At 45.1% G+C, this 27,878-nt stretch overlaps 3 protein-coding genes across 4 annotated transcripts; 1 reads left to right on the top strand and 2 right to left on the bottom strand.

Moving 5' to 3' along the window:
* Positions 1 to 1,667: 1,667 nt before the first annotated feature.
* Positions 1,668 to 2,618, bottom strand: LOC309449158 (olfactory receptor 10A7-like; the record flags this gene model as incomplete). Its single annotated transcript, XM_082071100.1, has 1 exon — positions 1,668 to 2,618. The coding sequence occupies one exon, from the start codon at positions 2,616 to 2,618 to the stop codon at positions 1,668 to 1,670; it is 951 nt and encodes a 316-aa protein (XP_081927226.1).
* A 5,945-nt stretch (positions 2,619 to 8,563) lies between these two features.
* Positions 8,564 to 9,981, bottom strand: LOC309449159 (olfactory receptor 14I1-like; the record flags this gene model as incomplete). Its single annotated transcript, XM_082071101.1, has 1 exon — positions 8,564 to 9,981. One exon carries the CDS (start codon positions 9,979 to 9,981, stop codon positions 9,055 to 9,057), a length of 927 nt encoding a protein of 308 aa, XP_081927227.1. The 3' UTR covers positions 8,564 to 9,054.
* Positions 9,982 to 15,393: 5,412 nt separating this feature from the next.
* LOC309449161 (cathepsin G-like) lies at positions 15,394 to 18,669 on the top strand. 2 transcript variants are annotated; one of them, XM_082071103.1, is made up of 5 exons: positions 15,394 to 15,504; positions 15,918 to 16,071; positions 17,204 to 17,345; positions 17,462 to 17,722; positions 18,273 to 18,669. In XM_082071103.1, exons 1-5 carry the CDS (start codon positions 15,450 to 15,452, stop codon positions 18,450 to 18,452), a joined length of 792 nt encoding a protein of 263 aa, XP_081927229.1. In that variant the 5' UTR covers positions 15,394 to 15,449; the 3' UTR covers positions 18,453 to 18,669. The 2 variants fall into 2 exon arrangements, with proteins under 2 accessions (XP_081927229.1, XP_081927230.1); XM_082071104.1 differs by having other exon boundaries at positions 17,462 to 17,669; positions 18,273 to 18,393.
* Positions 18,670 to 27,878: the final 9,209 nt, after the last annotated feature.

The following is a 27,878-nucleotide window of genomic DNA, read 5'->3' as shown; positions in this document are numbered from 1 at the left end:
TCTTAAGGTGTATATTGATTTCTGACAGCAGATAGCTTACCCTAGTGGAGATGAATCCCAAGGTTTTTTGGTCTTTATTATTTCCCCCTCTGCGTGTGTGTATAAACAGGTCACTAAGCTACATATGCAGATGTACACTCATTGAGGTATTTTAGATTTTTTGTGGGGTTTTTTTGTTTGTTTTTTCCTAATTTTCCTGAGCCCTGAATCACAAATTCTGCTCCCAGTCATCCTTGGAAACCAAAATGATAAATCTGTAGCCTGACTAGGGCAACAAAGATGCTGCAGGGAGTGGAGCATCTCCCGTGTGAGGAAAGGCTGAGGGAGCTGGGGCTCTGGAGCTGGACAAGAGGACACTGAGGGGGGACTCATTCCTGGGGATCAAGATGGAAAGGGTGAGTGTCAGGAGGATGCAGCCAGGCTCTTCTGGTGACAACCAGTGACAGGACAAGGGGCAATGGGTGCAAACTGGAACACTGGAGGTTCCACTTAAACATGAGAAGCAACTTCTTCCCGGTGAGGGTGGCAGAGCCTGGCCCAGGCTGCCCAGGGGGGTTGTGGAGTCTCCTTCTCTGCAGACATTCCAACCCGCCTGGACACCTTCCTGTGTAACCTCATCTGGGTGTTCCTGCTCCATGGGGGGATTGCACTGGATGAGCTTTCCAGGGCCCTCCAACCCCTGACATTCTGGGATTCTGTGACTACAGGGCTGGAAGCTTCCCCTGTGCTGCACTCAAGAAGAACCAGAACACAGGAGCTACCTGTGAAATCGGGCCAGGTGCTCAGATAACCAGGTGAAGTGGCACGGAGTGATACCACAATTTCACATGGTCACTTATGTATTCAGAACTTTCCTTTGCCATACACAAGACTAGTTTCAGTTTCCTTCTTTCTCAGAGAAAGCTACTACTGTTTTTCTCCCCCTTCACAAATGAATACTCCAAGGTTGTAGCATAACTTTCCTCTGTGTGCTTGTGGATCTCAGCTGCTCCTCTCGGAACTGTCCTGTTATCATGCCTGGATGAATTTCTCCAGCTGAGAGATGCAGAATGCTAATTATCCCATGACTTAGACCCCAAGATGCTTGTGGACACTGTACTATATGAGAAGTTTAGTTCTTGCTGGAAACAAGGTAGGAGCATCGGTTTCTCCTTCCCTTGTTTTCCCCTCACCCTCAATTAAAAAAAAATTCCTGAGTAAGTGATTTCTTTATCACTTTCATTCAATTCCTTTTCTGCTGGAAGGAATGGAAATCATTTAACAAGGAAAAAAAATTCAAAGTAACCCACCACACTATTACTTTGTGTATGCTTATCCTGAAAAGTTCACCGTAAAGGAATATTTCTTGAGTGAGAGGGGCAGTTGAACACCTGCAATGAAAGTGAGAATTTCAAGCCTGAATAACTGAATAAAATATGTGAAGTGGGTTGGTTTCTTTCTGCTCTGTTTTGGAAGAAATGTCTGGTATACACTTCATACTCTTAAGGAAAAAATAGAAATGGAAATTCTAAATAATTTGCTTCTGAAGCCAAAAATAAGGACAAAATATTCTTAAGTATAAAATATCTCTTTGCTTCTGTTTTTTTCCAGTAAACTAGTAAACCTTACACATCCACCAAAAATGGAAACAACATTTTTAAACTACACGCTCATGGACAAGAAAAGACTTATTTCTTCATCAGCTCAGCCATCATTCTGGTTAGTATGTCTTTCACATCTTTATTCCTCAGGCTGTAAATCAGGGGGTTTAACATAGGAGTTATGGCTGTGTATAAGAGAGGCAGAAATTTCTTAGCATCTTGAGAGTAACTGGCTTTGGGCCGTAAGTAAATCAAGGTCCCACTTACACAGTACAACGTTACAACTATTAGGTGTGAGGAACACGTAGAGAAGGTCTTGAGTCTGCCCTCTGCAGAAGAAATCTTCAGGATGCTGGAGATGATGCAGGCATAGGATACGAGAATGAGAAAAAATGGTGTGAAGATGACCAGCACTGTGGCTGTGATGATCTGCTTTTCGTATGAAGAGGTGTCAGTGCAGGAGAGCATGATGAGGGGGGGAATGTCACAGAAGAAGTAGCTAATGGTCTTTGGCCCACAAAATGGCAACGTGAACACCCAAGCAGTCTGCACCACAGACACTACACCACCACTGCAGCACGACAGCAGGACCAAGGAAAGACAAACTCTGCGGTTCATGGTGATTGCATATCTAAGGGGGTTGCATATGGCCATGTAACGGTCGTAGGCCATGGCTGCCAAAAGGTACCATTCAGTGGCTGCTAAGAAAATCAGACAGTAGAGCTGTGTGGCACAGCCCATGTAGGAGATACTCCTGTCCTCTGACAGGAAGTTTACCAGCATCTTGGGAACAACAGTTGATGCCAGGGAAATATCCAGGGAGGACAGGACCCGGAGGAATAAGTACATGGGCATGTGGAGGGTGTGGTGCACTGTAGCCATGAAGATGAGAAGGTTCCCAATGATGGTGATGGTGTAAATTAAGCAGAATGTGCCAAACAGCAAGCGCTGCAGTTCTGGGTGGTTGGACAATCCACAGAGGACAAACTCAGTCAGCAGAGTGTAGTTTCCTGGTTCTGGTCCTTCTGTTGGCTTCATCTGGGAGGAATCAAATGGACAGACTGTCAGAGGGAATCTTGATCATGGTGCTAAAGTGAGGAGTCTCTTGGGAATACCTGGAGAACCACTGGATTGAAGGGTGCCACCCTAGAGCTGGCTTACCTGAACCAAATAAGAAGGCAATGGATGTGCGTGCTGAAAATGTACAATGTTAGTGCTCGCTACGTGTCATAGTTTGGGGTAGTGACCAAGCATACAACTATGAGGAGCTGGTATTAAAGGGTTGGGTCCGTTATGGGTGTAGGGTTAATTGTGGTCCCCCCAAATGTCAGGTCTGTGGTCCCCACAGGTGCCACAGGCACTTTCTGCACTGAAGGAAATGTGCAGCTGATAGCTGAAACAACCTCAGCCCAAAGAAAGCAAACGCATTTTGCTACCTTGGGGAGCAGCGGGCACAGCTCATCTTAGAAGCACATGCTTGCACTGTCCCAGCGCGACAGAAAGTCTTCAAAGAGCCCAGCGCCAGGGAAAACACACCTAAATGGAGCAAACAGAAGCTGGGAGGGGAATACGTAAGCCAACTCCTGTCACTGGAAGAAACCCCAACTGGCAACTGAAACACCCACAGACCAAAGACAGCAGCACCGCACTAAACCAAACTAAAATTCTGTCTATAGATAGGCAAAAGAAGAAGGAATAATTAGAGGGAAAGGTATCTGTGGAGAATGCTGAGAAAGTGTAGAGGGTGAAATTCATTATCATCTGCTTCATTAGTCACATTGCCTCATTATCCTGAGGAGTTACTGTGTGTGGTGCTGACAGGGTATTCATGCGGTGCTGTGCCACCGCAGCACCTTTGTGTTTTCTTACTGCGCAGAGTGGGAAACTGATGCACCGAGAGAAGAAATTACCCTGACACAGAGGAGAAAGAGGTCGTTGTTTCTGCGTTCTTCAGACCAGCCACTGGACTACACAAGTAAATCTCAAGGCACAGAATGCATTTTGGCCCCAGAAATGTATCCGTACATGGGGATGGGGGGAAGCACCTTTTCCACTGTGCATACATGGACCTGGTCAATAGATCACATCACAGAGAGGACGCATCTTCAAAACAAGATCAGTGCATACAATCCTACCACGATTCACTCCCTCATAGTGACTCCATCTGACTTCTCCTTCTGATATAACTTCACTCACACAAGATGCCTCTTTTCTGTAGGTTTTCTAACAAGAACATGAAATGGAAAACTGTGGAACTGGGAGTCACAGGTGATTTTAACTTATAAACACAACAAAAAGACTTTAACATTCTCAGGCATTTAAAGGTCTGATGGATTTAAAAGGAATCTTTCTGCTTTTGATTGCTTCTATTAATATAGAAATGAAAGAACACTGTGTTATTTGAAGCTCCAAATTTTGTGAGATACGTCAATATAACCTTTGCAAAACAGAACAGAGAATGACTTTAAATACTCCCTGCAGTTTGTAATGCACCCATTCACACTAGTTAACTTGTTGAATCCATGTAGCCAAAGCAGAGTCTACCTCATTCTGCTCTTTGATCCCTTATGAAAGTTTTATACTATGGCTTTGGTCACTAGCTGTTAATTAAAGTCAATAAAACTCACAGCAGTCGTTATTTTACTGATAGATTAGTGTTTTATTCCCTAATGCAGAACCCCTTTCAGAAACAACTCTCACCTTGTGTATTCTTGTTTAGTGGCTATAAGAACTTCTAAGTTTTGGTCTTAGTTCTCTCTTGGATTTGCTCTATGCATTCACAATAGCATTTTGAAGTAGGTGTCCTACCTTCAGCAGTTCTGCCATCCAGTACCTCCAAAACGCATCATGCACATTTCAATAGAAGACTTGCCTTTGTTTTCTTAGATTAGGGACAGTGTTGGGCTGAAGGCTCCTACAGTCAGCTCACACTGCAGATTGTAAATTGTATTTTTAATGCAGATGTTCTCCTGCCACAGCTTGAATAACCTGGGAGATTAGCACATGGTATATTCTATGGAACATAAGGCAAGTTTTCTCCAAAGCACCATAAATGGAATTTACTTGCCCTTCACATAGATGTCATAATTCCAGTTGCCAATGTAGCCTCATAGTAGAGAAGAGAAAAAGTATTTGTTAAAGTTGTTTTAATTTAGTTGAATTGGATGCAACTGAAAAGGTAGAGATCTCGATGCATCTTTTGTGTGCATGTGTGTGTGTGTTTGTGGCAAAGAAGAGAACAACCGAGCTACCTCTGACACATGACTTACTCCAACATTAAGTAGACTTTCTTGAAATCCCTCTTTCCCTTATGGGTGGGATGGATTTCAGATGATTTTAGAAATGTCATAATTGGTCATTCAGAACATAATGGTCCCTCTATGGGCAATAGGAGTTAACAAGCCAATTATATACTTGTAGTAGCAGATGAAATGCTATTTTCAATGGCAAATTTCCCTCCATTGTCTGCAAAGGGGGACCAGAGTGAGTCCTTCAGACTTAGGTCTATCATGTCTTACGTGCCTAACACTGTCAATTGTGAATCCCAAACCAGCTGATGATCACTGCTAACTGAAAAGCTTTGAAAAATAGCTGAAAGCATCAAGGGATGTGTGATTCAAAGGACAGAATTAGCCTGATGTAACCTAGGGCCTTCGTCTAATTGGACTGGATGCCTTTATGGGCACTGCTCTCTCTTGTAGCAGAGGTTTCATTCAGTTGTAGCTACTTACATTTGAATATTCAGTCTTAAGTGACTACTTGTTAACTTTGAATCTTTCACTACTTGCCTTGCCTTGCCTTGCCTTGCCCAAATAATAGCATCCCCAAATAATAGGCCAAATAATAGTTACATCCCCAAATAATAGTTACATTTGATTTTCCTTATGAAGAAAAACTTAGGACCTTAATTTCTGGTAAACCTGATATATACTTGTATCATTTCAGTTCAAAAAATCAGGTTCTGCCCTTGTAAGTATTGTTCTGAGTCTGAATGAAAGCAAAAAAGTCTGAGGCCTATTATTTAGGGTTGCTTATAAATACAACGTAGAGAAGTCGTAACACCAGTGGCTTCAACAGAATTACTACTGTTAAAAATTTCACAAATATGGTTCTGCTATTCCAGTTAATCTATATCTGGAAATGTCAGCAAGGCTGTGTGTTCATGAGAAATGCGATTGTCATACTGAGGTGTGTAGTCAAGAATATGCACAGATTTGCCGGAAATGCAAAGATGTTCTGTACACCTGTATTTTGAAATCTGGTCCTGCACATTCAATTGTATAGGATCCCCATTTAAATTAGATTTGTGTCTATCCTCAAACAGAACTTTACAATATATAATACTTCATAGTCCTCTGATCTAGTCAGTTTTGGTCAGTCTCAGGTGAAAGTATTCCAAGACACTATTGACATAAATTTAACATAAAAATGTACTATAAACATTTCCCCTTGTCATCAAGAGTCCATTTATAATCTATGAAAAAAACAGGCATTGCTAGAAACAGTCCGACTTATGCTTGACCTTTATCTTAGCATGAAGTGAATGATGCCTTAGTTGTGCCTGTTTTAGTTGGTGCTGGTGAGGCCTCACCTTGAATCCCACGGTCAGTTTTGGGGCCCTCACTAGAGGAAAGACACTGAGGCGCTGGAGAGAGTTCAGAGGATGGAACGGAGCTGGTGAGGGGCTGGAGCACAAGTGTGATGGGAGCGGCTGAGGGACCTGGGGGGTTCAGCTGGAGAACAGGAGCTGAGGGGAGACCTTCTGATCTCTGAACTGCCTGAAAGGAGCTTGGAGCCAGGGGGCTGTTGGTCTCTTCTCCCAAGTTGCAAGTGATAGGACAAGAAGAAATGGTGCCAAGTTCCACCAAGGATATTATGAAAAAATTCTTCATGGAAAGGGCTGTGGGGCATTGGAACGGGCTGCCCAGGGCAGTGGTTGAGTCACCATCCCAGAGGTGTTTAAAAGGTGCATAGATGAGGTTCTTAGGGACATGGTTTAGTGCTAGATTTAGGTTACGGTTGGACTCGATGACTTAAGGGTCTCTTCCAACCAAAATGATTTATGATTCCATGATTCTATGTTTCTTTTCATGGTTATAAAGGAAGCAGGGGCTACTACCAAACAAATGAATACCTAGATAACACATTTCTGAATTTTGAGAGTAACTTCCAGGAAAATACTGAAGGAAGTTATTATTTACAAGGCCTTCCCCTTTGCATCTCTTTCCCTTCCCACACTTCTTGCTCCCCATCACTAAATCCCTCCCTTTGGTCACCTTTGGTTTTCCCCCTAAACATCCCACAACAAACCCTGTCTAATCCCAAAATGCTCTTCCCCTCTATGTCAGGAGGTCCTTCCCCATTAATGTGTCCCACACCCCTATGCACCAACTCTGCCTGGTTAGTCCCAAAGGTGATCTGGAGAGCTCCTCCTGGGGACTCATCTTAATGGGTTTCATGCCTGGACAATGGGGCTGATGACTCTTGGACAGACCTGGGAAGAGCCCAGACAAGGTGTTCATTCCTCAGGAGTCATTTGTGTTCACTTTGTGCCTCTGTGGTCTTCTGGGTTTGTGGAAATGAGGCCTTGATGGGCTGGTGGCTCTCCTGTGATGGACCTGGGAGCAGCCAGGGTAGGTTATTAATCAAGCAGCTCCTCCTCACACTGCTTCTCTGTGCCTTTGTTGTATGTGCAGATGAGTTTCTTATCATTTCACCTAAAAGTCCTGAAGTTACTTTCTGTATTAAAGGTAAGCAGTAAGCATTTGAGAGGGAAACCCATCTCATGCAGCTTCTGTATCTGAGCTGGAATGAATTGCGCCACACCCTGGGAAGTCCTGTTTCCTTCTGTTGCTCATAAAGCAGACCTATGGAACTGTCTTTAGAAACGTCTGTCTAAGTACAGTTCATTTCAGCTAATTTCAATCTTTTACAGGGTAGATGTTTGCACATGGGCGAGTCATAGAGTCACATAATTATGGTGTATACTGAGTTAGAAGGGACCCACGAAGGTCATCATTCCCACTCCAGACCCCATAAAGAGCAACCTAAAAGTTAAACCATATATCTAAGAGTGTTGTCCAAGATCTTCTTGAACACTGACAGGTTTGGGGCCATGGCCGCTCCCCTGGGGAGCTTGTCTCAGTGTTGGACATCCTTTCAGTGAAGAACTTTTTCCAAATATCCAGTCTGAACTTCCCCTGATGCAGCTTTAAGTCATTCCCTCCTCTCCTTTCACCAGATACCACAGAAAAGAGATCAGCACCACCCTCTCTGCTTCTCATGAGGACATTGTAGACAGCAATGAGGTCACCCCTCACTGACCTCTTCTCCAAGCTGAACAAACCTAGTGTCCTCAGCTACTCCTCCTAAGTCCTGCCCTCTACTCCTTTCACCATCTTTATTGCCCTCAGTTGGACATATGCTAATATTTTCATATCCTTCTTATATTTTGAGGCCCAAATTTTCACACATGACTTGAGGTGAGGCCGCCCCAAGGCTGAGTAAAGTAATTCCTGAACCTGCATGGGAATAGAGCGCAGCAGAAAGCCAATACGAGAGCCACTCTCTTCAGAAACGACAACTGCAATCCTAATAAAGCACCCTGCAGAATTTGAAATGGAGCTGTTTGGTCACTTGAATCACTCCTCCACACTCTCTGCACAGTCAAAGATAATATATAGGTATTTCTGCTCATGGGGTTAGCTGATCTGAAAGCAAAAGTTAGATTCAGTGCTTAGAATCACACACAAAATTTTGAGGATTTCCACAAACTAAAATGATTCAGCTGCTCAAAATTACAGCACAGTGGTTCTGTTCTGTGAGGGTGTTGGGCAAGAGTGGGAGGAGATGGAAGGGAGAGATAATTTACTTTGAAAAAGTAAGATGTGCAAGTACACAGGTAGTTTAGATGAATTACAGAGCAGACCTTGTGAGCAGTCATTTATTTAGACATGAAGTGATGATAAACCAGAGGCACATCTTGCACTATTGTCACAATGGTACTTCTTGTAGTTGATGCAATAAAGAACAAACAAACATTCCAGTGGTGACATAACCAAATGGACACCATCAAAACACCTCTCTGGGTTTGCAAATAAATGTCCTGACCTCCTGGGCAGCCTTTCTCTCACACACACTTCGATGCGTCCCTTTTCTGCAACAGCCTGATTATAGACTGTATTCCAGAAGCATACAGAAAGCAGAGGGAAGGTGACACAGCAACACAGGCAGGCAGATGTAAAGTGCTTACAAGCATTACCCTGCATTTGTTCTGCTATTGATATATCATTCTGCAAAAGCTGCTGCCACCAAAATTACACATATAATGAAATCTTTAGACAATCTTCCTCCAAAAAAAAAAAAAAAATTCTTCTGATCCCGTTGATATAAATTTTCTGTTATTGGAAAATGAAGTGCTCATTACCAAAAACATAGAGGGCGCCTAATGAAGAAAAACTGGTTACTTATCTTTTCATAATAATCTGTGGCCAGTTAATTTTCGCATGGCAGTTTTGATGTCATTGTTCTTCATGGCGTAGATGACTGGATTTATCACTGATGGCAACACAGAATAGAGAAGAGAAACTATGAGATCCAGAGCTGATGGGGAGCTGGAGACAGGCTTAAGATAAGCGAAAGAACCGGTGCTAACAAACAAGGAGACCACAATGAGATGAGGGATGCAGGTTGAAAAAGCTTTATGCCGTTGCTCCTTGGCAGGAATTCTCAAGACCACAGCGAAAATCTGAATGTAGGACATACTTATAAAAACAAAACAGATGGTGACTAAAAGGAAACTAAATGCAAGAACCCCAGCATCATGGAAGTATGAATCAGAGCAGGAAAGTTTGAGAAGCTGTGGTACTTCACAAAAGAACTGGTCAATGATGTTGGACTTGCAGAAGGATAAATGAAAGATGTTCCCAGTGTGGAGAGCAGAGTAAGGGATGCAGCTGAGCCATGCACTGGCTGCCATGCGGATACAAGTAGTTCCCTTCATGAGTGTCTTGTAATGCAGAGGTTTGCATATGGCAATGTAACGGTCATATGCCATGACAGTGAGTAACGCAAGATCAGCAGCACCAAAAACATGGAAGAAAAAGACTTGGGCAACACAGCCAGAATAGGAGATGGCTGTGGTATTCAACAGATAATTGGCCATTGACTTAGGGAGAGTGACAGAAATGGTTGAAACGTCTAAGATAGACAAATTCATCAAGAAGAAGTACATGGGAGTGTGAAGGTGATTACTGAAAGCTATGACAACAATGATGAGAAAGTTTCCCACCACGGTGGCCAGATAAATTACCAGAAATACCATGAAGTGGAATATCTGCAGTTCTGGAGTACCAGAGAATCCCAGGAGAAGAAACTCTGTCACAGTGCTTTGGTTGGACATTTTATTTCCAGCATGTTGGTGAAAGCTGTGAAGGGGAAGTAAAGGATTTTTATTAGGACTTCATGGTCTGCTCCATAGTCTCCCCACCATCCGAATTTCACAGCTGCCCTGAATACATGTTGTTCACTGAAGACAAAGCAGACGAATCCTACATGATGGACCAAACTGTAACTCAGAAACAAATCCCCCAGTAATCATAGTTCCATATACAAAATACATGTGCATGCCTATGTATATATAATATACATTGGTATGGATACATATATAATATATATGCGTGTAGTCTACATATGGTTTATATATGCATATTATGTATATTGTAAATATTATACGCTTATATATAAGTATACATGTTCATATAAACAGTCCACAGTTCTCGTCATTATCTCAATACATATTTGTGCTCATACATATACACATACATACCTATTTTTATATATGCATGAGATCCCATAATCTCTGTCATGAAAACCCAGTGTAACATATATTTTCCCTCAGAAATATATCCAGATAGAAACATGAGTCCCAACATGTCTGCAGTCATTCAACATGGTCCTTTCAGAGCATTTATCCTAATCCCAGCTAGACCTGTTGGGATATTATCTTTTATGCTGTGTGACTCATCAGCCTTGGGTGGTGAGATACTGGTGCCTAAATGGAGTCAGAAAGAACCAATTAAGATGTCCTGGTATGTCACCTCTGGAACTCCACTTTTCAGAAGGCGGTAGGTAACCTACAGTCTCATGCATCAATATCAACGTATCAATAACCTTAGGGCATCTCAAAACACACTGACCACACACATTTAAGCGTCTGACTCCCACTGTAGGATGATTTTAGCAGGAGGCAGTGGAGAGAAAACCAGGATTAGTGGAGAGAAAACATCAGAATGGATTCCTGTGACCTCTTGTCCTACCTGAGGATGGACTGCAAAACCCTCTCTCATTGCCCAGCCTCTCCTCTCCTAATAAAAGGAGGGCAACATGATTAATCAAGATCTAAATGGGCAATTTGAGATGTTAAAGTTAGTTAGGTCCATATCTAGACCTAGGCCCCCACTTTACTTCTCAGTCAGTGATTCACCCACCTCCAGACAATGATTCATCCTGGTCCTGTTGTGCACATCCACTCTCAGAGAGAGAAATCATTTCTAGTCTCTCGTTATTTTTTCCAAAATGTTGAAAATGCCAGAAAAATTAACTTTTAAAAAAACTTTTTGCAGTAGGAGTAAATACAGAGCAAAACGCTCCAACTTTGTTCAATTTCTGTGATGTTTCTTCTATTTTCCATTAACCACATTACTGTTACTACCTTGAATTGAAATAGCAAACCTAATATGTTGCTCCTTTTGCATGTGTTTCCAAGATGTGAAGCCTCTGCTCCTCTCAAATGGCGCTTCTTTGTGAATGACTCAGTAATGAATCATTTGAGACACTAGAAATGCTGCCGTGCTGTCCAGGTATGAAAGATGCACTCACCGCAGTGTCCTTATACCTTAATGCCAGGACGAACTTCAAGACTCTATTATACACAAATCAATTTACCTTACAAAGAGCTGTGTACACCTGCCCCACAGCTCCACTGTACAAATATGATCAATGCTGTGAGAAAACAGTCTATTAACGTCTCTCTCCAGATTTGTGGGAATAGCACTCTGGAGGCCTGCAGAGAAGCTCAGAAGCACAGATGCAAAGTGAATCCCTGGTGCGTTCTTCACCTGCAAACTCAACACAGATATCTTGCTAACAGAATGCTTTTCATATAATGAAAATCCAGTTATGGGCTCAAGTAGAAATTTAGATGCACCTGCACATATAGTGGGACGTGAATTCATAGTATACTGGTCGACACCAGAGCTGACTGTCTTGTCATTGTAAAAAAGGGAAGAACTGCTTCTTGATATGTTAAATTGTAAAGAAATTATTGGGGGGTGGGGTTAGGTGGGTTTTTTTTGGTCCTAGATAACCCAATTTACATACTTTTTTTCTCTTTATTTAAAAATTCTATCTGATGCAGGTACTTAAAGAAATGTCTGGCATTTTCTGCAATGCCCTAGTGTGACTTAGACATAAGATGGGAATTGGTAGACATCATAAAGGATGCCTGGGCATTTGGATGTACAAGCTCTCTGACACGTCTCAATGTGGCCTCTGTGCCACAACTATGCCACGTGCTGCCCCCCTGCTGGAGACAGTTCCAGGCAGCTCCAGAATAGACCCATAGCAGGGCACATCTGAACCCATCAGCCAAGCTGGTGGTGCCCCTGAGAAAACATGGAAAGAGCATAAAACCTCAGACAGGCAGAGGAGGAGGAGAAAAAAAAGAGTCCAAGCCATGAACTGCCAGCTTCCCCAGGAGAATGCTGTGGGAAATGGTGTCCTGCTGGTCCCTTCAGGAGCCAGCTCCTGAACCCTGGGGTACATCTGGTACCCAGCCCAAACTTGTGGCCGTTTCACTGCCTGGTTTACAAGTCTCTTACCGTACTCAGGCAGGCTGACTGGGCTCTGCAGTTCCTGGCACACCAGCCACATGGGCTCAGTGGTTCACGGTCCTCGCTCTTTAACCAGCCTTTAACCAGTCTTCTGGGACAGGTTAAAAGGGCACTGGCACAGCAAGCAGCTTCCTGTGAAAGACCCACGCCCAGCTGACAAGGTTAGGCTTTATGGTAAAGATAATACAGGTATTTCTATTCTCATTCTAAGTTGTGTCTGGAGGAGTTCTCAGGTTTTGCAACTTCTCATCAGGAAATGAAGTTGTCAAACAAGTCTTGTGTCTCTCTTGCAAGGAGCCATAGATTGTAAGAAAAGTGACACAGGTCCAATATTAAGGTAAAGGAGTTCTTTCTGCCCTCTGCAGGTTGATCCAGCCCTTCCACGTCTTTTGTATCCTTTCGACCTTCTTTTGGTTCTTGAGATTGAATCAGTTATGCCCTTCCCCCCGTGCCTGTAGGAATGATCGCACTTCAGGTTTCACATTCAATTTTTGCCTCCTTTGTTTCACACTGAGGCAGAAAACACAAAGATTTTAAAATTGACTTAGTGTTTGATCTCTCACAAACACCCATGGAGTGCGAAAAGCTGCGGAAACCACTGTAAATGCTGAAAGGAAGAGGCTGACGTGCTTCCAGGATAAGTAAAGGTGTTTGAGGTAGGGAGGGTGTCTGTCCAAATGAGCCTCGCAGTCTAATGCAGGGGAGGGAGTCTCGTGCAGCACTAGATGTGGTCTGTCAGTTCCCACAGCGCTGCTACAGAGCACGGTTCCTGCTCTTTGCGTGGGCTTGGGGCTTAGAGAAGTCATTCGCAAATTCATTAGAAAGGTGGAGTTTCATGAGAACACGAGACTGTGGTCATCATGCAAAGCACAGGGCCAGGCAAGTGCACCCACAAGCAGCCTTTTCCTGTCATCCCCCCGTCCCACACACGCTGCTCCTCAGGCCACCTCAGCCCTTCCCTTTCTCCACCTTTAACTGTCACTTTAAAAATTCCACAGTATTTTTTGTACAATCCCAAAATGCTGCTGTTGGCATCCCATAATAAGTCCCGTCAGCCTGCAGGCAGTACAGTTCCCCAGCCTGCAAGAGGCCAAAATCAAAGACAAGGTCCTGTGAGATAAACCACAGGTCAGAGCCGGCTCCTCAGCTTAGTCATCAGTTGGGCTGCTGTTGAAAGACAGTGGCTCTTGCTTCTTGCACAAAGCCCAGAGCCCAGCACATGAGCAGAGTGGAAGGAGCTTCTCTCTCCTCCACCTGTCCTCAGTCCCAACAGGTAACACTGCTTCCTAGTGCAGGGAAACCTGGGAGGCCACCTGGCCAAGCTCCCACAATTTAAAAGGAATGAGAGCCAAACATGTGGCCCAATTTTCCATTTCCTGTGATTTTCTTCAATGAAGGTATCACTGCAGTGACTTTGAAGTTTGAATTCAGTGTTTTGGTGAGGGGCTTGTGGGCACAACTGGACGCACGTGCCCTGCCCGAGCAGGGGGCCAGACCCTCTGCAGCCCTCAGAAAGGAAGAGGCCTGGACAATGTAGAAGTGTGAAGAAACTCAGAAGATTTCAATATTAAAAGGCACTGTGCTGCAGGAGTGTGTAATAAGGAACGTGAAAAGCCAGGATGGGAACTTGCCCAAGGGCAGCAGGAGCTGGAATCCCACAAAGATCTTTGTCTTCTCCGTCTTTCACCTCCAACCTCCGCCAAAGCTGCTCACTGCTCCCCCACTCACAGGCATTAGGGGTGAAACCTTAAGCACATATCCCATCCTGGAGATGCGACTGGCCAGGCCCGCAGCCACATTAGAGCCAGGGCAACTGAGGGTGATGTCCCTTCCATCAAGTGACACTGGAGGCCGTGCTCTCAGGGAGGACTGCAGAGAGGCCTCAGCCAGGGCTTCTCCCCTTCTCATGGGAGCTGCTCTGAAGAGGAGATTCTGACTCTGGTCCTCACCTGAGCTCCAGCTCCAGCTGTGTCTCAGCCTTGTGACCTGCTGGTCTGGACCTGGGTGCAAAGACTGACTTCTCAGGTTGGCATCAGACTTTTTGTCACTATGGATTTGTCTAGTCATCTAGACCCTCACCTTACCCTGGCTGTTATCCCCAAGCTTTCCTTGTTCTTCTCACTTGAATACTGTGGTCCTGGGACCTTTGTGACAAAGCCAGTTCTTCTGCCTTCCTTGTTGTCTCTTGGCTACTGACTCCCTTTCACTCAGGAAGTTGCCAGATAGATGAGGGTTTTCAAGACCTCACTGAATCAAGCACACAGCAATTTTGACCTCATAGCTGACGCTGCTTTGAGCACCAGGTCAGGCTAAATGACCTCCTGTGGTCCCTGCTCACCTGCATGATTCTATCACCTGGTGTCGTCAGTAAACTCCAATGTAAAACCAACACATCTTTCACTAGTGACAAGAACATTAGTGCTTAAGGTTGTGTGTCTCCACTAGGTCCTGTGCCTTAGGTATTCTGACAGGTGATTTTTGATATCCCAAGGGCACCTCTGATGGCACTCAGCCCCTCTGATAAGAACTGGGACCTGTGTCTGGCCCTGTCCAGCTCTCGCTGTTCCTATCAGGTGATGGGGAAAAAAAGAAAAAAACTAAAACCAACCCACATCTAGGATCCAAGGAGACTCCACCAAGGCTCTCCAATGAGATATACACTCGACTGGAGATATCCCACTACTCTCGCTGCTGCTGGGGTACTGTGTGTGCCCTGGGTACTCTGAACAAGAGCAGTTCTCTCCAATTTTTGGAGGAGATGGTGTCAAAAACGAGAGATTGTAACATGAACCCCTCACCAAACCACAGTTTTGGGGTTTGGGGGTTTTGAAGAGCAGAAACAGTAAATGACACAAGCCAATAGCAGGCTGAGGTTTCCTGTTTCCGCTCCAAACTTCATATATGTAGATTGCCACTCTGTACCTGTCTCCTGCCTGGCCATAGCAACTGTTTTGGCTCTTCAAGAGAGTAGGAGAAGATGCTACCTCTTTTGCTCACAAGTGCTTTTCTCCTTGTCCCATGGGCTGAGGCTGGTGAGTACAGAGAGACGGGATTAAGAGGAGGACATGCAAGGGCAGAAACGGGCACTGAGTTGGAATTCTGTCTGGTACTTGCCTTGCCTTTTCTCATATCTCTACTCTCCTGCTCTGTTCTATCTCTCAGCTCAGGCTGTGCCTGAAACCGATTGTGCATTACAGGTACCAGAACTGTGCCCTTTGATGGCATTTTAGACATCCCTAGTCAGGTGCGGTCAGTCATCCCCTGGAAGTGTTGCTTGTTTTTCTCTCCATTGTATGCAGGCAATACTTTGGAAAGCCCATGGAAGAAGAGTTATTGGCATCATCGGCATATGATGCCAGAGGATGACCCTTTCTACTCATGCTGCTCCAAACTTGATGGGAAACAGTGGCACATGTGATACTAATGCTCCCCACCTCTCTTCCAGGAAGGATCATTGGCGGGCAGGAAGCTCGGCCCCACTCCAGGCGCTACATGGCTTATTTGTCAGTTAGAAGTCCGTCAGGTACATCTACATGCGGAGGATTCCTGATTCGCCCATACGCAGTGCTCTCAGCAGCTCACTGCGTGGCTGGTAAAACGTAAGGGTTGTCTTTCTTGTATGGGGGGTTTTTTCAAGTCTCACACAGTCATGGAGAATCACAGTCCTGGTCTGGGGTGAAGGAGCACTCGACGTCTCTTCAGGCACAGCAGGGCTTTCTGTGAGCCCAGCCATCCTGTCATGGAGACAACCCTAATATGAATTTAGGCAGGTGATAAGCTCCAAACTGATTTATTCTAACCAGAACTGTTTAGAAGACAACCAACTATAAAAGGGGTTTTCCAAAATTATTCAGCACTCCAACATTATAATCCACAGGTTGGGATACTGCTTAGGAGTTCAATTACTAAACAGCCAGTTCAGACTCAAGGGACTAGATCCCAGACTCTAGAGTGATGACTCAAAATGTGCATCTTCCCACTGCTACAAAGTGAGGACTCTTAAGGGTACCCAGACCGTTGCCTACCAGTTCAGCAAGTCCTCTCAGTGTTCAAGGAATGTTCCTTAGACGGCCAGTCTAAGGAGGAGAGTCTTTGTCTGCACACCCACTGCTCTGGGGACACCAACTTGACGGGGGTCTCTGCGGGGCTCCATTTATATTCTAGCTGAGTTTGAGCTGTGGTTGTTTGTGGTAGTGGTCCAGAAACTTGTCTCAACCAAGGCGTTTCACTGGTCAAGGCCCTTGTCTGTTGACCATGGGGTGTGTGCATGATCATAGTGGTCTATTGGTCTAGCAGTTTCGGGTGCTTTGGGGGGCAGGGGGTGGGAGAGAAGGTGGGTCAGGGGAAGGGAAGTGCATCTGCTACACATGCCCTGTGAGCTGCAGGAATTGTCTGCCAGGGTGCGTGCCTGGGACAGAACTCCTCAGCAGCACCCTTCTGGTCCATGGTTCCTACCATGGGTCAGAGCTACTGTTGGAGAGGAGAGAGGCCAGTGGCCCCCATTCCCTGATTCCCTTTTGGTCTTCAGAATGGGACACCTCAGACATACGTCAGCATGGAGTAAGGGACTCTCAGTTCAATGTGGAAGGAATCCAGGCTACAGAGGGCAACTTCCTGAGAACTAATTTCTGGGCAGGAATATCCCACCACCACCTCCCTCAGACCGCCTGCCATGGGGAGGCCAAGTTGCTATAGTCAGTGTAAATGGAACATGTTGGTGTTTCCTGTCAGGGGAGTGAATATCACTGTGACTCTGGGAGCACACAACATAAAGAAGGAGGAGCTGAGCCAGCAGAAGTTCCACATTGGCCGCTGGGTCATCCACCCCAACTATTCAGGAGATACCCTTGCAAATGACATAGTGCTGCTGAAGGTATGCCCTCACACATACGTGCTACCTGAGGGATCTCCCTGCTCATTTTTCCCAACCCCATGAACTTGCTCCCATTCCCTTGCCTGCTCTAACCACATGTTCTCTCTGCTTGGCAGCTGAAGCCAAAGGCCAAGATGACTAAGCAAGTGAATCGTGTCCCCTTGCCCAGGCACAATGAGCATATTAAGCAAGGAACTAGATGCAAAGTGGCTGGCTGGGGCTGGACATCAACAACAGGGGATAAGACCAGTGTGCTGATGGAGGTGGACCTGGAGGTGCAGAGGGAGGACATATGTGAGAAGTCTTTCAAAAAGAACTATCTGCGTGAGTCTATGATCTGCTGTGGCGATGAGGATGGCAAAAAATCAACTTCCCGTGTACGTGTTGTTTTGGGCTCCAAGTTTGGCATGAGGTTGGGAATAGCCAGTCAGGTTGGTTCTCAGGTGGGAGATGAAGGGGATTAGAATTGAATGAGATTCTTCAGGATGATGTGCTGCGGCTCCTCTCGGGAGGTCTGAAGCTGACGTGCTCCCTGAACAAGGGTGCAGTTGCCCAGTTACCAGCATCATGTGCCTTTTAACACGCCTGGGCATATTCTACCCAGCCCAGCCACAGCCCCAGCAGGCTGCAGATCTCCTCTCATCTTTGTGATGTCCTCCACACAGAGTGGGATGGTTTCGATATTTCCATGTGTCTGAAGCATCACAAGATTCTTCTTTTCAGGGATGTGAAGGCAGTTTTTGCTCCAGACCTGAACTGCTTCACAAATTGGCTTAGAGGAGTAGTAAGGCAGCTACAAGCCCTGCGGAGCTGGGCCTGGAGGGAGATGGTCGAAAGGGGAGGGAGGCAAGAGGGGCAGTTTCCTCCTTAGGGCGGGGGAAGCTATGCATTGACATATCTGACCTTATCACTCCTTTTACCCCACAGGGTGATTCTGGTGGCCCTTTAGTCTGCAATGGGAAGGCTCATGGCATTGTTTCTTATGGACACAAAAATCGCATCTTCCCTAAAGTATTTACCAGAGTCTCCTATTTTGAACCCTGGATACGTAAAGAGCTGAGAAAGTTTGCACTCCAAGACCTACCTGACTCTCCCTCCTCTTACTAAAACGCTCAGTGCCCCGTTTGCACAACACGCTGATGCTTAGAGGCTTCCAGGGGCAGCTCAGACGGGGTCAGCAATGCGCTCACGGCACAGGCACACGTTCTGTGCTAAGGAGGTTCTCCATGCTAAGGTAAAAGTCCAAGTCCCAAGTACACACAGATTCACATTATTCCCTTCCTCCCCCTGCTGCGCAACAGTGCCACCTCCTGCTCTGCTTCCCGACCACCAATAAAAGCACGTTCAAACTTGCTGTGTGCAGCCTTCTTGGGAACAGGGTGGAAAGTCTGAGGGTGAGAATGAGGAGAATTAATGCAATGTGGTAGTGAGCTGATACCAGCAGGCTTTTGTAATCTTTAATGTACAGGATACCAAACAAAAGAAAGCTATGCTGTGTTATTTCCCTTAGTTGCTGTTAATGACAAAACTCCAAAGGATACAAAGTGGGATTAGCAAATCTGAGGGACAAATGTCCACTGAAAATTACTGAACAGAAAGGTGAGAGGAATTGACTTCACCAATTCTAGACAAGTGCTCTAAGCTGCCTTTGATATTACAGGGGATATTCTGAGATCCTGTTGGCAATTTTACGCTATGAATCCCTCCATGTTAGGGAGACCATCTTTCAGATGACAAACGCCTTGAACGTGCTTACTTCTCTTTATTACTCAAAAAGTATATTGAGGCAATCATGTTTCCTGGGAATTCAGGGCCCTTTTAGATGTCCCAGGCTATTCCGTTTTGTTTCCAGCTGCTGCTCCAGAAACCATATGGTGCATCTTGGGTTGTATCATCCAAACCATGACAATGACTCTGATACCCTAAAACACTTCTATTTAAGCCATCTTTGAAACTCAGAAAGGTGTTTCCATTAAGATATTTCTACTATACAGGCACTGAATCTTGTGGAACCCCTGAGCAGTATCTACTAGCCCTGTTCTTACTGTAGTCTAGAGCATCTAAAGTCACCTAAGGTGCCAGTAAATGGGAGTTCTTCACTAGGAAATCAGAATGCCTTTCCTGTGCCCTAAATGCTCCCTCACCAAATTTTAGGGAAAGACACGAGGTCTCTGAACCATGAAGGTGTCAGACACAAGTATGGTTATGACAGCGATTGGTTTCCTCTCCTGTTCCAAACTCCACTGATTAGGAGCAGGGCTGGTTAACAGTTGTACTAAAGTCACTATCACATGAGTTGTTTCACCTGATATCCTTTTCCCCTCCTAAGTTCTTCCCCTGTACCACTATCTACCCCTTAAATAAAATGCCCACCCCTGCTTGCCCTTTCTTCATTAGCCTAGGTTTTCCTACTTTTAAAGACTTCTTTGATATTTATGACATGATTGCTCCGGTAATTTCTACCTTGTTGATTAGTTTCCTTGAGCTCATACTCCCCAGTTGTTATCAATAGTGTCCTATCATTTCCCACATTGCTGTTTTGTGAGCAGTGCCCTGAGTAAGGTCAAACTGCATATACATTGCACATTCTGTCTGCAATGCCTTCTAATTATTCCTGTTGCTGTCTTCCTAGGGTAGGCCAGGGATGACCATTTGTACACATATCCTGACACCTATTTTGGTTGGCTATACAATGGTCCAAATCAGGTGCTGAATGCCATCACTGATGTTAGGTAAGATTAGTCCCATTCCAGTTTCCCAAAGTTAAATGAGATGGGTTCCAGTAAGCATCACGTGAATTACTAAAACATGGAAATGTTATAAATTTGACACTATTTCCTTCATCAGTGAGCAAAAAGTATGCAGTTTGTTTCAGAAAACATCTAGCATTCATCTCACCTTCACTCACCGGATCACAGAGGTACCTGACATTCTTTATCTGCTGGTGCTCAGAGTGAAGTACGTATACATCGGAGACTGGCCTGTCACACACCACATAGCACTGAGACTCATGAGGATGGGAGGCTCGGGCATTTATTCACAGATAGCTGATGGCATTGTGTTTCCCTCTGTCTCATACCTTTCCATACCCTGATTTCATTCGATTGAAGGAAGGCATTGTTCTATGTGTACAAGTGGCTCCTTAAATGACACAGTGATGTTGTTTGCAGAAAGCCCTTTGTACTTCCCGTTGTTCTTCATGTGGCCTTGGACTTACCCAGTAAGAGAGTGATTTGTGGACTAGCTGCCACTATCCTATATCATTGGACAGGCTGGAGTGTTGGGCGGGGAATAACCTGACGAAATTTAACAAGGGAAAGTGTAGAGTCCTGCATCTGGGCAGGAACAGCCCCATGTTCCAGTATAGGTTGGGAAATTACATATTAGAGAGCAGTGTAGGGGAAAGTGACCTGGGGGTCCTGGTGGACAACAGGGTGACCATGAGCCAGCACTGTGCACTTGTGGCCAGGAAGCTGATGGTACCTGGGGTGTATTACAAGGGGGGTGGTCAGTAGATCGAGAGAGGTTCTCCTGCCCCTCTACTCCGCCCTGGGGAGACCACATCGGGAATATTGTGTCCAGTTCTGGGCCCCTCAGTTCAAGAAGGACAGGGAACTGCTGGAGAGGGTCCAGCGTAGGGCAACAAAGATGATTAAGGGAGTGGAGGGAAATTGCTGTCATAACCATACTTGTGTCTGACACCTTCATGGTTCAGAGACCTGGTGTCTTTTCACTCCCATAAGGGAGTGGAGCACCTCCCTTATGAAGAAAGGCTGAGGGAGCTGGGTCTCTTTAGTTTGGAGAAGAGGAGACTGAGGGGTGACCTTATTAATGTTTATAAATATATAAAGGGTGAGTGCCACGAGGATGGAGCCAGGCTCTTCTCGGTGGCAAACGATGATAGGACAAGGGGTAATGGGATCAAGCTGGAACACAAGAGGTTCCACTTAAATTTGAGAAGAAACTTCTTCTCAGTGAGGGTGGCAGAGCCTGGTCCAGGCTGCCCAGGGGGGTTGTGGAGTCTCCTTCTGTGCAGACATTCCAACCCGCCTGGACATGTTCCTGTGCGACCTCACCTGGGTGTTCCTGCTCCAGCAGGGGGATTGGACTGGATGATCTTTTGAGGTCCCTTCCAATCCCAAACACACTGTGATTCTGTGTGATACTGTGATCATGCAAGATGGAGAAAACCAGAAAGCTTGTGGCAACAAATGAGAGGAGAAAGAACTGAAAGAACAGGTTTAAATAATTTACAAGATCATTGACAATGTTTGTAGGTGGACTGATGTATGGATGAATGCGTGGATAGACGGATATGTAGGAATAGGCATGTCAGTGAATGGATGGTTGCCGAAAGGAGAGACAGAAATGTTATTAAACCATTTTCTTTCACATTCAACACCACCTCAAATTTCTGGGTGTTTAGAAATTACTATATTCCATTTAATGCTCTCACATAACGTCACCTGGAACTGTGCATTCCTCAAGCTATAGATGAATGCATGGAGCAGAGGAGACACCACGGTGCTCAAGATGGACACCAACTTGCTGAGGTGCAGTCTGTTGGTCTGGGTGGGTGTGAGGTACACGAAAATGCACCTGCCATACGTGACAGACACCACAGTGAGGTGAGAGGCACAGGAGGCAAAGGCTTTTTGTCTGCCAGTCACAGAAGGGATTTTGAACACAGGAATAATGATGTTGATGTAGGATACAGCTGTAACAGCTGCGCTGCCCAGTAGGATAAACACCGCTGAGATGAAATTCACACACTCTAGGACCCTGGTGTTTCCACATTTGAGCTGAATCATTCGTGTGTTGTCACAGAAAAAATGATTAATGGTGTTTGAACCCCAGAATGGGATCTGGGAATACACCACTGATGGACAAAGAATGCGGATAGCCCCACCAGTCCAGGCAGTCATCACCAGCAGGCTGCGGAGCTGTGAATTCATAACGGTCACATAGCGTAGAGGTTTGCAGATGGGCACGTACCTGTCAAAGGACATCCCAGCTAACAGGAAAATCTCAGTGCTACCAGCATGAGGTAGAGAAATGCTTGAATGGACAGCCCCTTCAAGAAATTGTTTTTTGCCTAAAGCCACGTTGATCAGTGCTTTGGGGACAACAGTGGTGGCAAAGCAAATATCTAAGATGGAAAAGTTCCTGAGGAAGAAGTACATGGGAGTCTGAAGATGATGGTTCATCAGGGTGATGGTGATAATGAGAATATTACTGGTTAATGTCAAGATGTAGGTGACTAACAGGATGGTAAAGAGCATGTACTGGAGCTGATAATCATCAAGAACAGCCAGGAGGATGAACTCCGTCACTGTTGTTTGATTCTCCATCCCTAACTTATCTTTAGACAGGTAAAAATGTTTTGAGGGAAGAAAATAGCACAGCACACACACAAAAGTAATGAGTGAGAACGTCCAAAACCTTCTTCCTGAAATCAGCCCATGTTCCATTTTTCCTGGGTGTTCTTCCAAAGAAGAGGATTCATCAAGGTTCAATAAGATCCCCACTCTCAATTGCGTGCTGCCCCTCCTCACTGGTTTCTAAGATGAACTCTACACCGCCTTTCTGAGCAATACGCAAATCCAGTGCTAAGCATGTAAAGGCAAATGAATCCACACTGTAGAAGAAGTTACTGAGCATGAAGCAGTGATTCTTCCTTCTTCTACTCCTGTGTCTGATCTTCAGAGCCTAAAAAGACAGTGAAAATAAAATTGGAAATCTGCAGGGGAGTGGAGAGCTGAAGGACTGGAGCTCTGCGGTGGGTGACCCTGCTACAACACGGCAGCATAGGAACAGCCACGGGGAGCTCTGACAAGGAGCATCATTGTCTGAACACGGCCCTTGTGAATGCCTCCACTACCAAGGTTTAAGAAATCTCCCAACAATGCTTCTGGCCCTTGGTGTCAGATTCTTAGTTAAATTCATCTCACACAACTCTACCTTCCTAAGAATAACAGGCTGTCGTACTGCTCATATCTAGTACTTTAAAAGAGGAGTTTGTTCCCTGATGAAATGAACATGGTGATCAGCCCCTGGATTTGCTGAGGAGTGACTGAAAGAACAGAGGAGTCTGTCTCCAAAACCAAACAGAAGAGTCTACTCATCCGCCCTCAAGCGTCTTTCCTGTAGACAGCTACAGGAACCCTTTAGAAACCATCTAGAAACCCTTTTTGAACAATGGACATAAAAGATGTTTGTAGGACATGATTCATCTCCTGCTAGGGTAGATACCTCAATTACATGAGAAGAATTGGTTTCCTGGATTGCCTAGAACTGTCTTTTAACCAAAAACAAACAAACTAACAAAAAAAAACAAAACCAAAAAATACAAATATATGTAGGTTTCAGGTGGAGAAAAATCACACTTGTGGTGAGTAACTGACACTTGGACAACTGGGCTAGAACTCAGTTGTTTAAACACAGGTGTCTAATAATATCTTGGGCACCACTGAGTATTGAGGACATCTATACAGTGCTGGCAGATTGGACATGTACTCATAGGTTCCTGCAACCTGGAGATGAGACAGGAGATCATAAGGTGTAAAATGCCACTGAGTTATTCTACTGACTTTTAAGCACTGTCAGAAACATCTACTAGAATTCCTAGACTAATGAGACATCTACAAAGGAGTGGCAGACTCTGTGGAGGAGGTTTTTCTAATCAGTTAATGACAACTCATCTTCATCTTAAGCAGGTAATTAAGATGTCTGAAAATTGCCTTCTGGACCCTCTTGCTCTCTCTGCTCACAATAGACTGAGCCTAAAGTACTTCCTCAGACTTAGAAGACTGACTTGTAGAAATTAATTCTCCCTGGACTCTTGTGCAATGATTTTAACTTATGCCTATTACTATGAAAGAAGTATGAATTACCTGCACAGGTTAACAGGAATCCTGATACTAATCTATCACCAAATATTGAGCTATAGCAGAGATAAGAGTAGGAGGAGTAAAAATAATATGGAATATTTAAATTGATGAAGTGACTACTTCTAATAAAATGATTGGACAGCACATTTAGAGAAGTTTGTGAGGGCTAGAAAACCTCCCCTTAAAAAAGCACTTCTGTTGTAAAGGAAGAGAGAAGTACTCACCATGCAGATTGAGAAAACCAAATATTCCTGGGAGGAAGACCTTTTGTCTTACGAACAATTCAATTATATAGCCTTTTATAAAGCTAATGTATACCCAGAAAAAAGATCTTTTGCATGTATGCAGGTTACATCTATGTATAACCTGCCTTTCCATGTACAATATATTTTACTAAAAGGTTCAACACGGACCCCTCCAAAGGGTGATTTATACAACAGTTTTAGCCATCAGTCTTAAGAAAAATAAATCACATTCCATAGGCCATTTTTGGCCATGCACCGAGCAAACAAGTGTATCTTAGGTCACAAAAACTTAGGAAGGTTGATGCTGTTCTTGTTCTTAGCTCCATCTTAAGCACCCTCATTTTTGAAAATGATGCTGGCTTGAAATTATCAGCCAAAGAGAGTGACAGGGACTCGAAGCACGGATGTAAGTCATCCTAAGTTGCAGAGGGGGAAATCAGCTGCAGATGTGGCTTCTGGATTTAGGCAGATGCAGTGAACATCTGTGTCTGTGAGGTGGGTGTCTCAACACCTGAGATCTGTACCTAAGTGCAGATCCACTTAGTGAGGGCAATTAAGCCAGCAGACTAATTGACATGATCAAATGCAGGTGTCCACTAAAGTGTCCTGAAAAACTCCCCTGGCATCAGCGTGTGTGTTGACCAGCTCTCCCCAAAGAGCTGGGGGATCAGAAGATCAGAACTTGGGCACAGGGGCACTGACATGGAAGGCGTCGGATGCGGGAGGAGTCTGTTGCCTGAATACTGATGTCTCAATACTGACATCTAGTGACATTTTTGCACACTCAGGGATCCCACCTGCCCTCCAAAACCTGATTCAGGGGGTGAGAAGTTGAGACTCTCCTGCAAGCCCTTTGTCAGACTCATTTGAAAGGCCTGAATACCACAAGCAGTCTCAAATACCATTAGACTCCTGTGTTAGGGCAAATTAACTCCACCCTTGGAATGTGTGTATGCTGCCAGCCTGGGTAGCAGCTTTTAGACCAGCGTTGTGTCCCTCTGACATACCACTTTGCAGGAAATATAGATGGTTTCCAGGATCCCTTCTGCAGGAAAATGTCCAGGTCATGCTCAAGATGAAGTCTCAGAGAGTTTTAGTGGCTTCATGGGGCCAAAGGCTGCTCAGAAAGGCTGAATGGATGAAAACACTCCAGGGTTGACTTTCTACATGCATTTAGCAAGTTCTTCAGTGCTCTCAATGCTAGAAAAGGCCACAGAGAACCAAGAGGTAATTTAGGTCATGCTGACAGTATCCCTGAAGTTAATCTAGACAGAGGAAATAAATGTCTTCAGAAAGTTCTTGATACTCCATATACATGACAGGGACTGTTGCAGTGCGTAACTAGCACAGTGCTGAGCAATGAATGAAGTAGACCAGTGGTCTCCAAAGTGGGGTGTGCAAGAGAATCCATGGGGTCTGTGTGGCGGATGCACTTAGCACCGCCGCCCCCGCCCCCCCCAGCCAAACCAGAGCAGTTGGGTCCAGGCTCCAGAGCAGGGAAGGGCCTGAGCCGTAACCAGGCCAAGAACTCCTGCCAGGAGACCCACAGGGAAGCAGAACGGGAACTGAACACCGGGGGTTTGTGGGCACAGGGAGTCTCGTGCAGACTTTTCCTCCTGTGTGCAATTTGACTACAAGTCAACCACTTCATTCTATAAATACAACAGCCTGGATGAGCCACTGTGAGCTCTCCCTGCTAAATAAGTGAGCTGTGGGGCAATGGTTTTACTACTCACAGGTCAGTGGATGAGCCCAATTCAAGTTCAATATTAATCATTTAGCTTGAGAAGATGCACACTAAATATAATGAATTATTTAGAGATATAAGGTTGTATGATTTTTAATATGCTCTTTGCTTTATGTTACTTGGTAAGCTGGATTTGCTACAATTTAAGCTGTAAAGTTCTGCTCATATTTACCAAAAGGAACTACAAACTACACTGAACACTTGCAAGATACTGTCTAGTTTGCACTTTGCTGGGAAAAATGGAACTGACTGGGAAAAATAACGATCCAAGGATAACACGGAGACATCACAGACATCTGCAAAACGGGGCCTACTTTGCACTTCGCTCATAAGGAAGGATTTATTTAGACAAAACAGTAACTGCCAGGCTATGGACCATAGACAATTTCTACAGCTGAGCAAAACAAAGGCCCAAGTGGAATCAGAGAAAAAGATCCAATGAGAAGCAAGAAGATCCACAGTGAAATATTGCTATTGGACTGAATCATGGTATGAATGGTCTGTAAAGATATAAAAGTCCCTGGTCTCCTCTGCTCGGGTGGGACCTCTGTGCAGGTACCAGCTGGAGTCAGCCCTCCTGCTGTTCTACTCCATTATTTTTATTGTTTTTTCCTGAGAAATTTGTTTCCTGAAAATCCGCTCTGCATATGGTTGTTGGGCCTCACCTGAACGTTTGCCACTGGAGGTTTAAAATACAGACTCCGGAGCGAATGCCAATGCCAAAATCTGACCCGGTGACCTTTAGGTTATCTCCATTGTCAGTGGTGAAGTGACAGAGTTGGACTGTCCTTCACACCTGGTTTTGGATGTAATTCCTTTCTTTAGGAGAGACCTGTTTCTTCTTGTTGCAATAGAAGCGGTTGAGGATAATTGTCTGAGACCTGTACTCCTGGCACTTAGCCCTGCTAAAAAGTTTTTCCCCATCTTTCCTATAAGACCCTTATAAGCACTGAAAGGCCACAGTAAGTTCTCACTGGAGCTTTCTCTTCTCCAGGATGAACAACTATCTCAGCCTCTCTTCACAGGAGAGGTGTTCCATCCCTCTGACCATCTTGGTGGCCGCCTTCTGGACCCTCTCCAACAGGTCCATGTCTTTCCTGTACTGAGGGCTTCAGAGCTGGATGCAGCACTGCAGGGTGGTCTCACCAGAGCAGAGGGGCAGAATCACTTCCCTCAGCCTGCTGCCCATGCTCCTTTTGATGTAGCCCAAGATACAACTGGCCTTTATGGGCTGCAAGTGTACATTACCGGCCCATGTCCAGTTTTCAATTGACCAATACACCATGTCCTTCTTCACAGGGCTGCTCTGAATCCCTTCATCCCCCAGCCCGTATTGATATCATGGTTTTCCCCAAACCAGGTGCAGGACCTTGCACTTGGCACAGCTGAACCTCATGCGGTTCACATGGGCCCACTTCTCGAGCTTGTCCAGGTCCCTCTGGATGGCATCCTGTCCCTCAGGCATGTCAACCACCTCACTCAGCTTGTTGTCATCTGCAAACATGCTGCTGGTGCACCCAATCCCACTGTCTATGTCATTGATGAAGATATTAAACAGTACTGGTCCCACTACAGAACCCTGAAGGACACCACTTGTTGCCAGTGTCCATCCGAACATTGAGCCATTGACCATTCCCCTCTGGATGTGACT

The sequence above is a fragment of the Streptopelia decaocto genome, assembly GCF_964273445.1.
Source record: "Streptopelia decaocto genome assembly, chromosome: 22".
Taxonomy (NCBI): Eukaryota; Metazoa; Chordata; class Aves; order Columbiformes; family Columbidae; genus Streptopelia; species Streptopelia decaocto.
This window is presented reverse-complemented; position numbering and strand designations above follow the sequence as displayed.

Coding starts and splice junctions, on each gene's coding strand:
- LOC309449161 (XM_082071103.1), top strand. CDS start 15,450: ATGCTACCTCTTTTGCTCACAAGTGCTTTTCTCCTTGTCCCATGGGCT. Junction 15,505..15,917: donor TGTCCCATGGGCTGAGGCTG/GTGAGTACAGAG, acceptor CCTCTCTTCCAG/GAAGGATCATTGGCGGGCAG. Junction 16,072..17,203: donor CACTGCGTGGCTGGTAAAAC/GTAAGGGTTGTC, acceptor GTTTCCTGTCAG/GGGAGTGAATATCACTGTGA.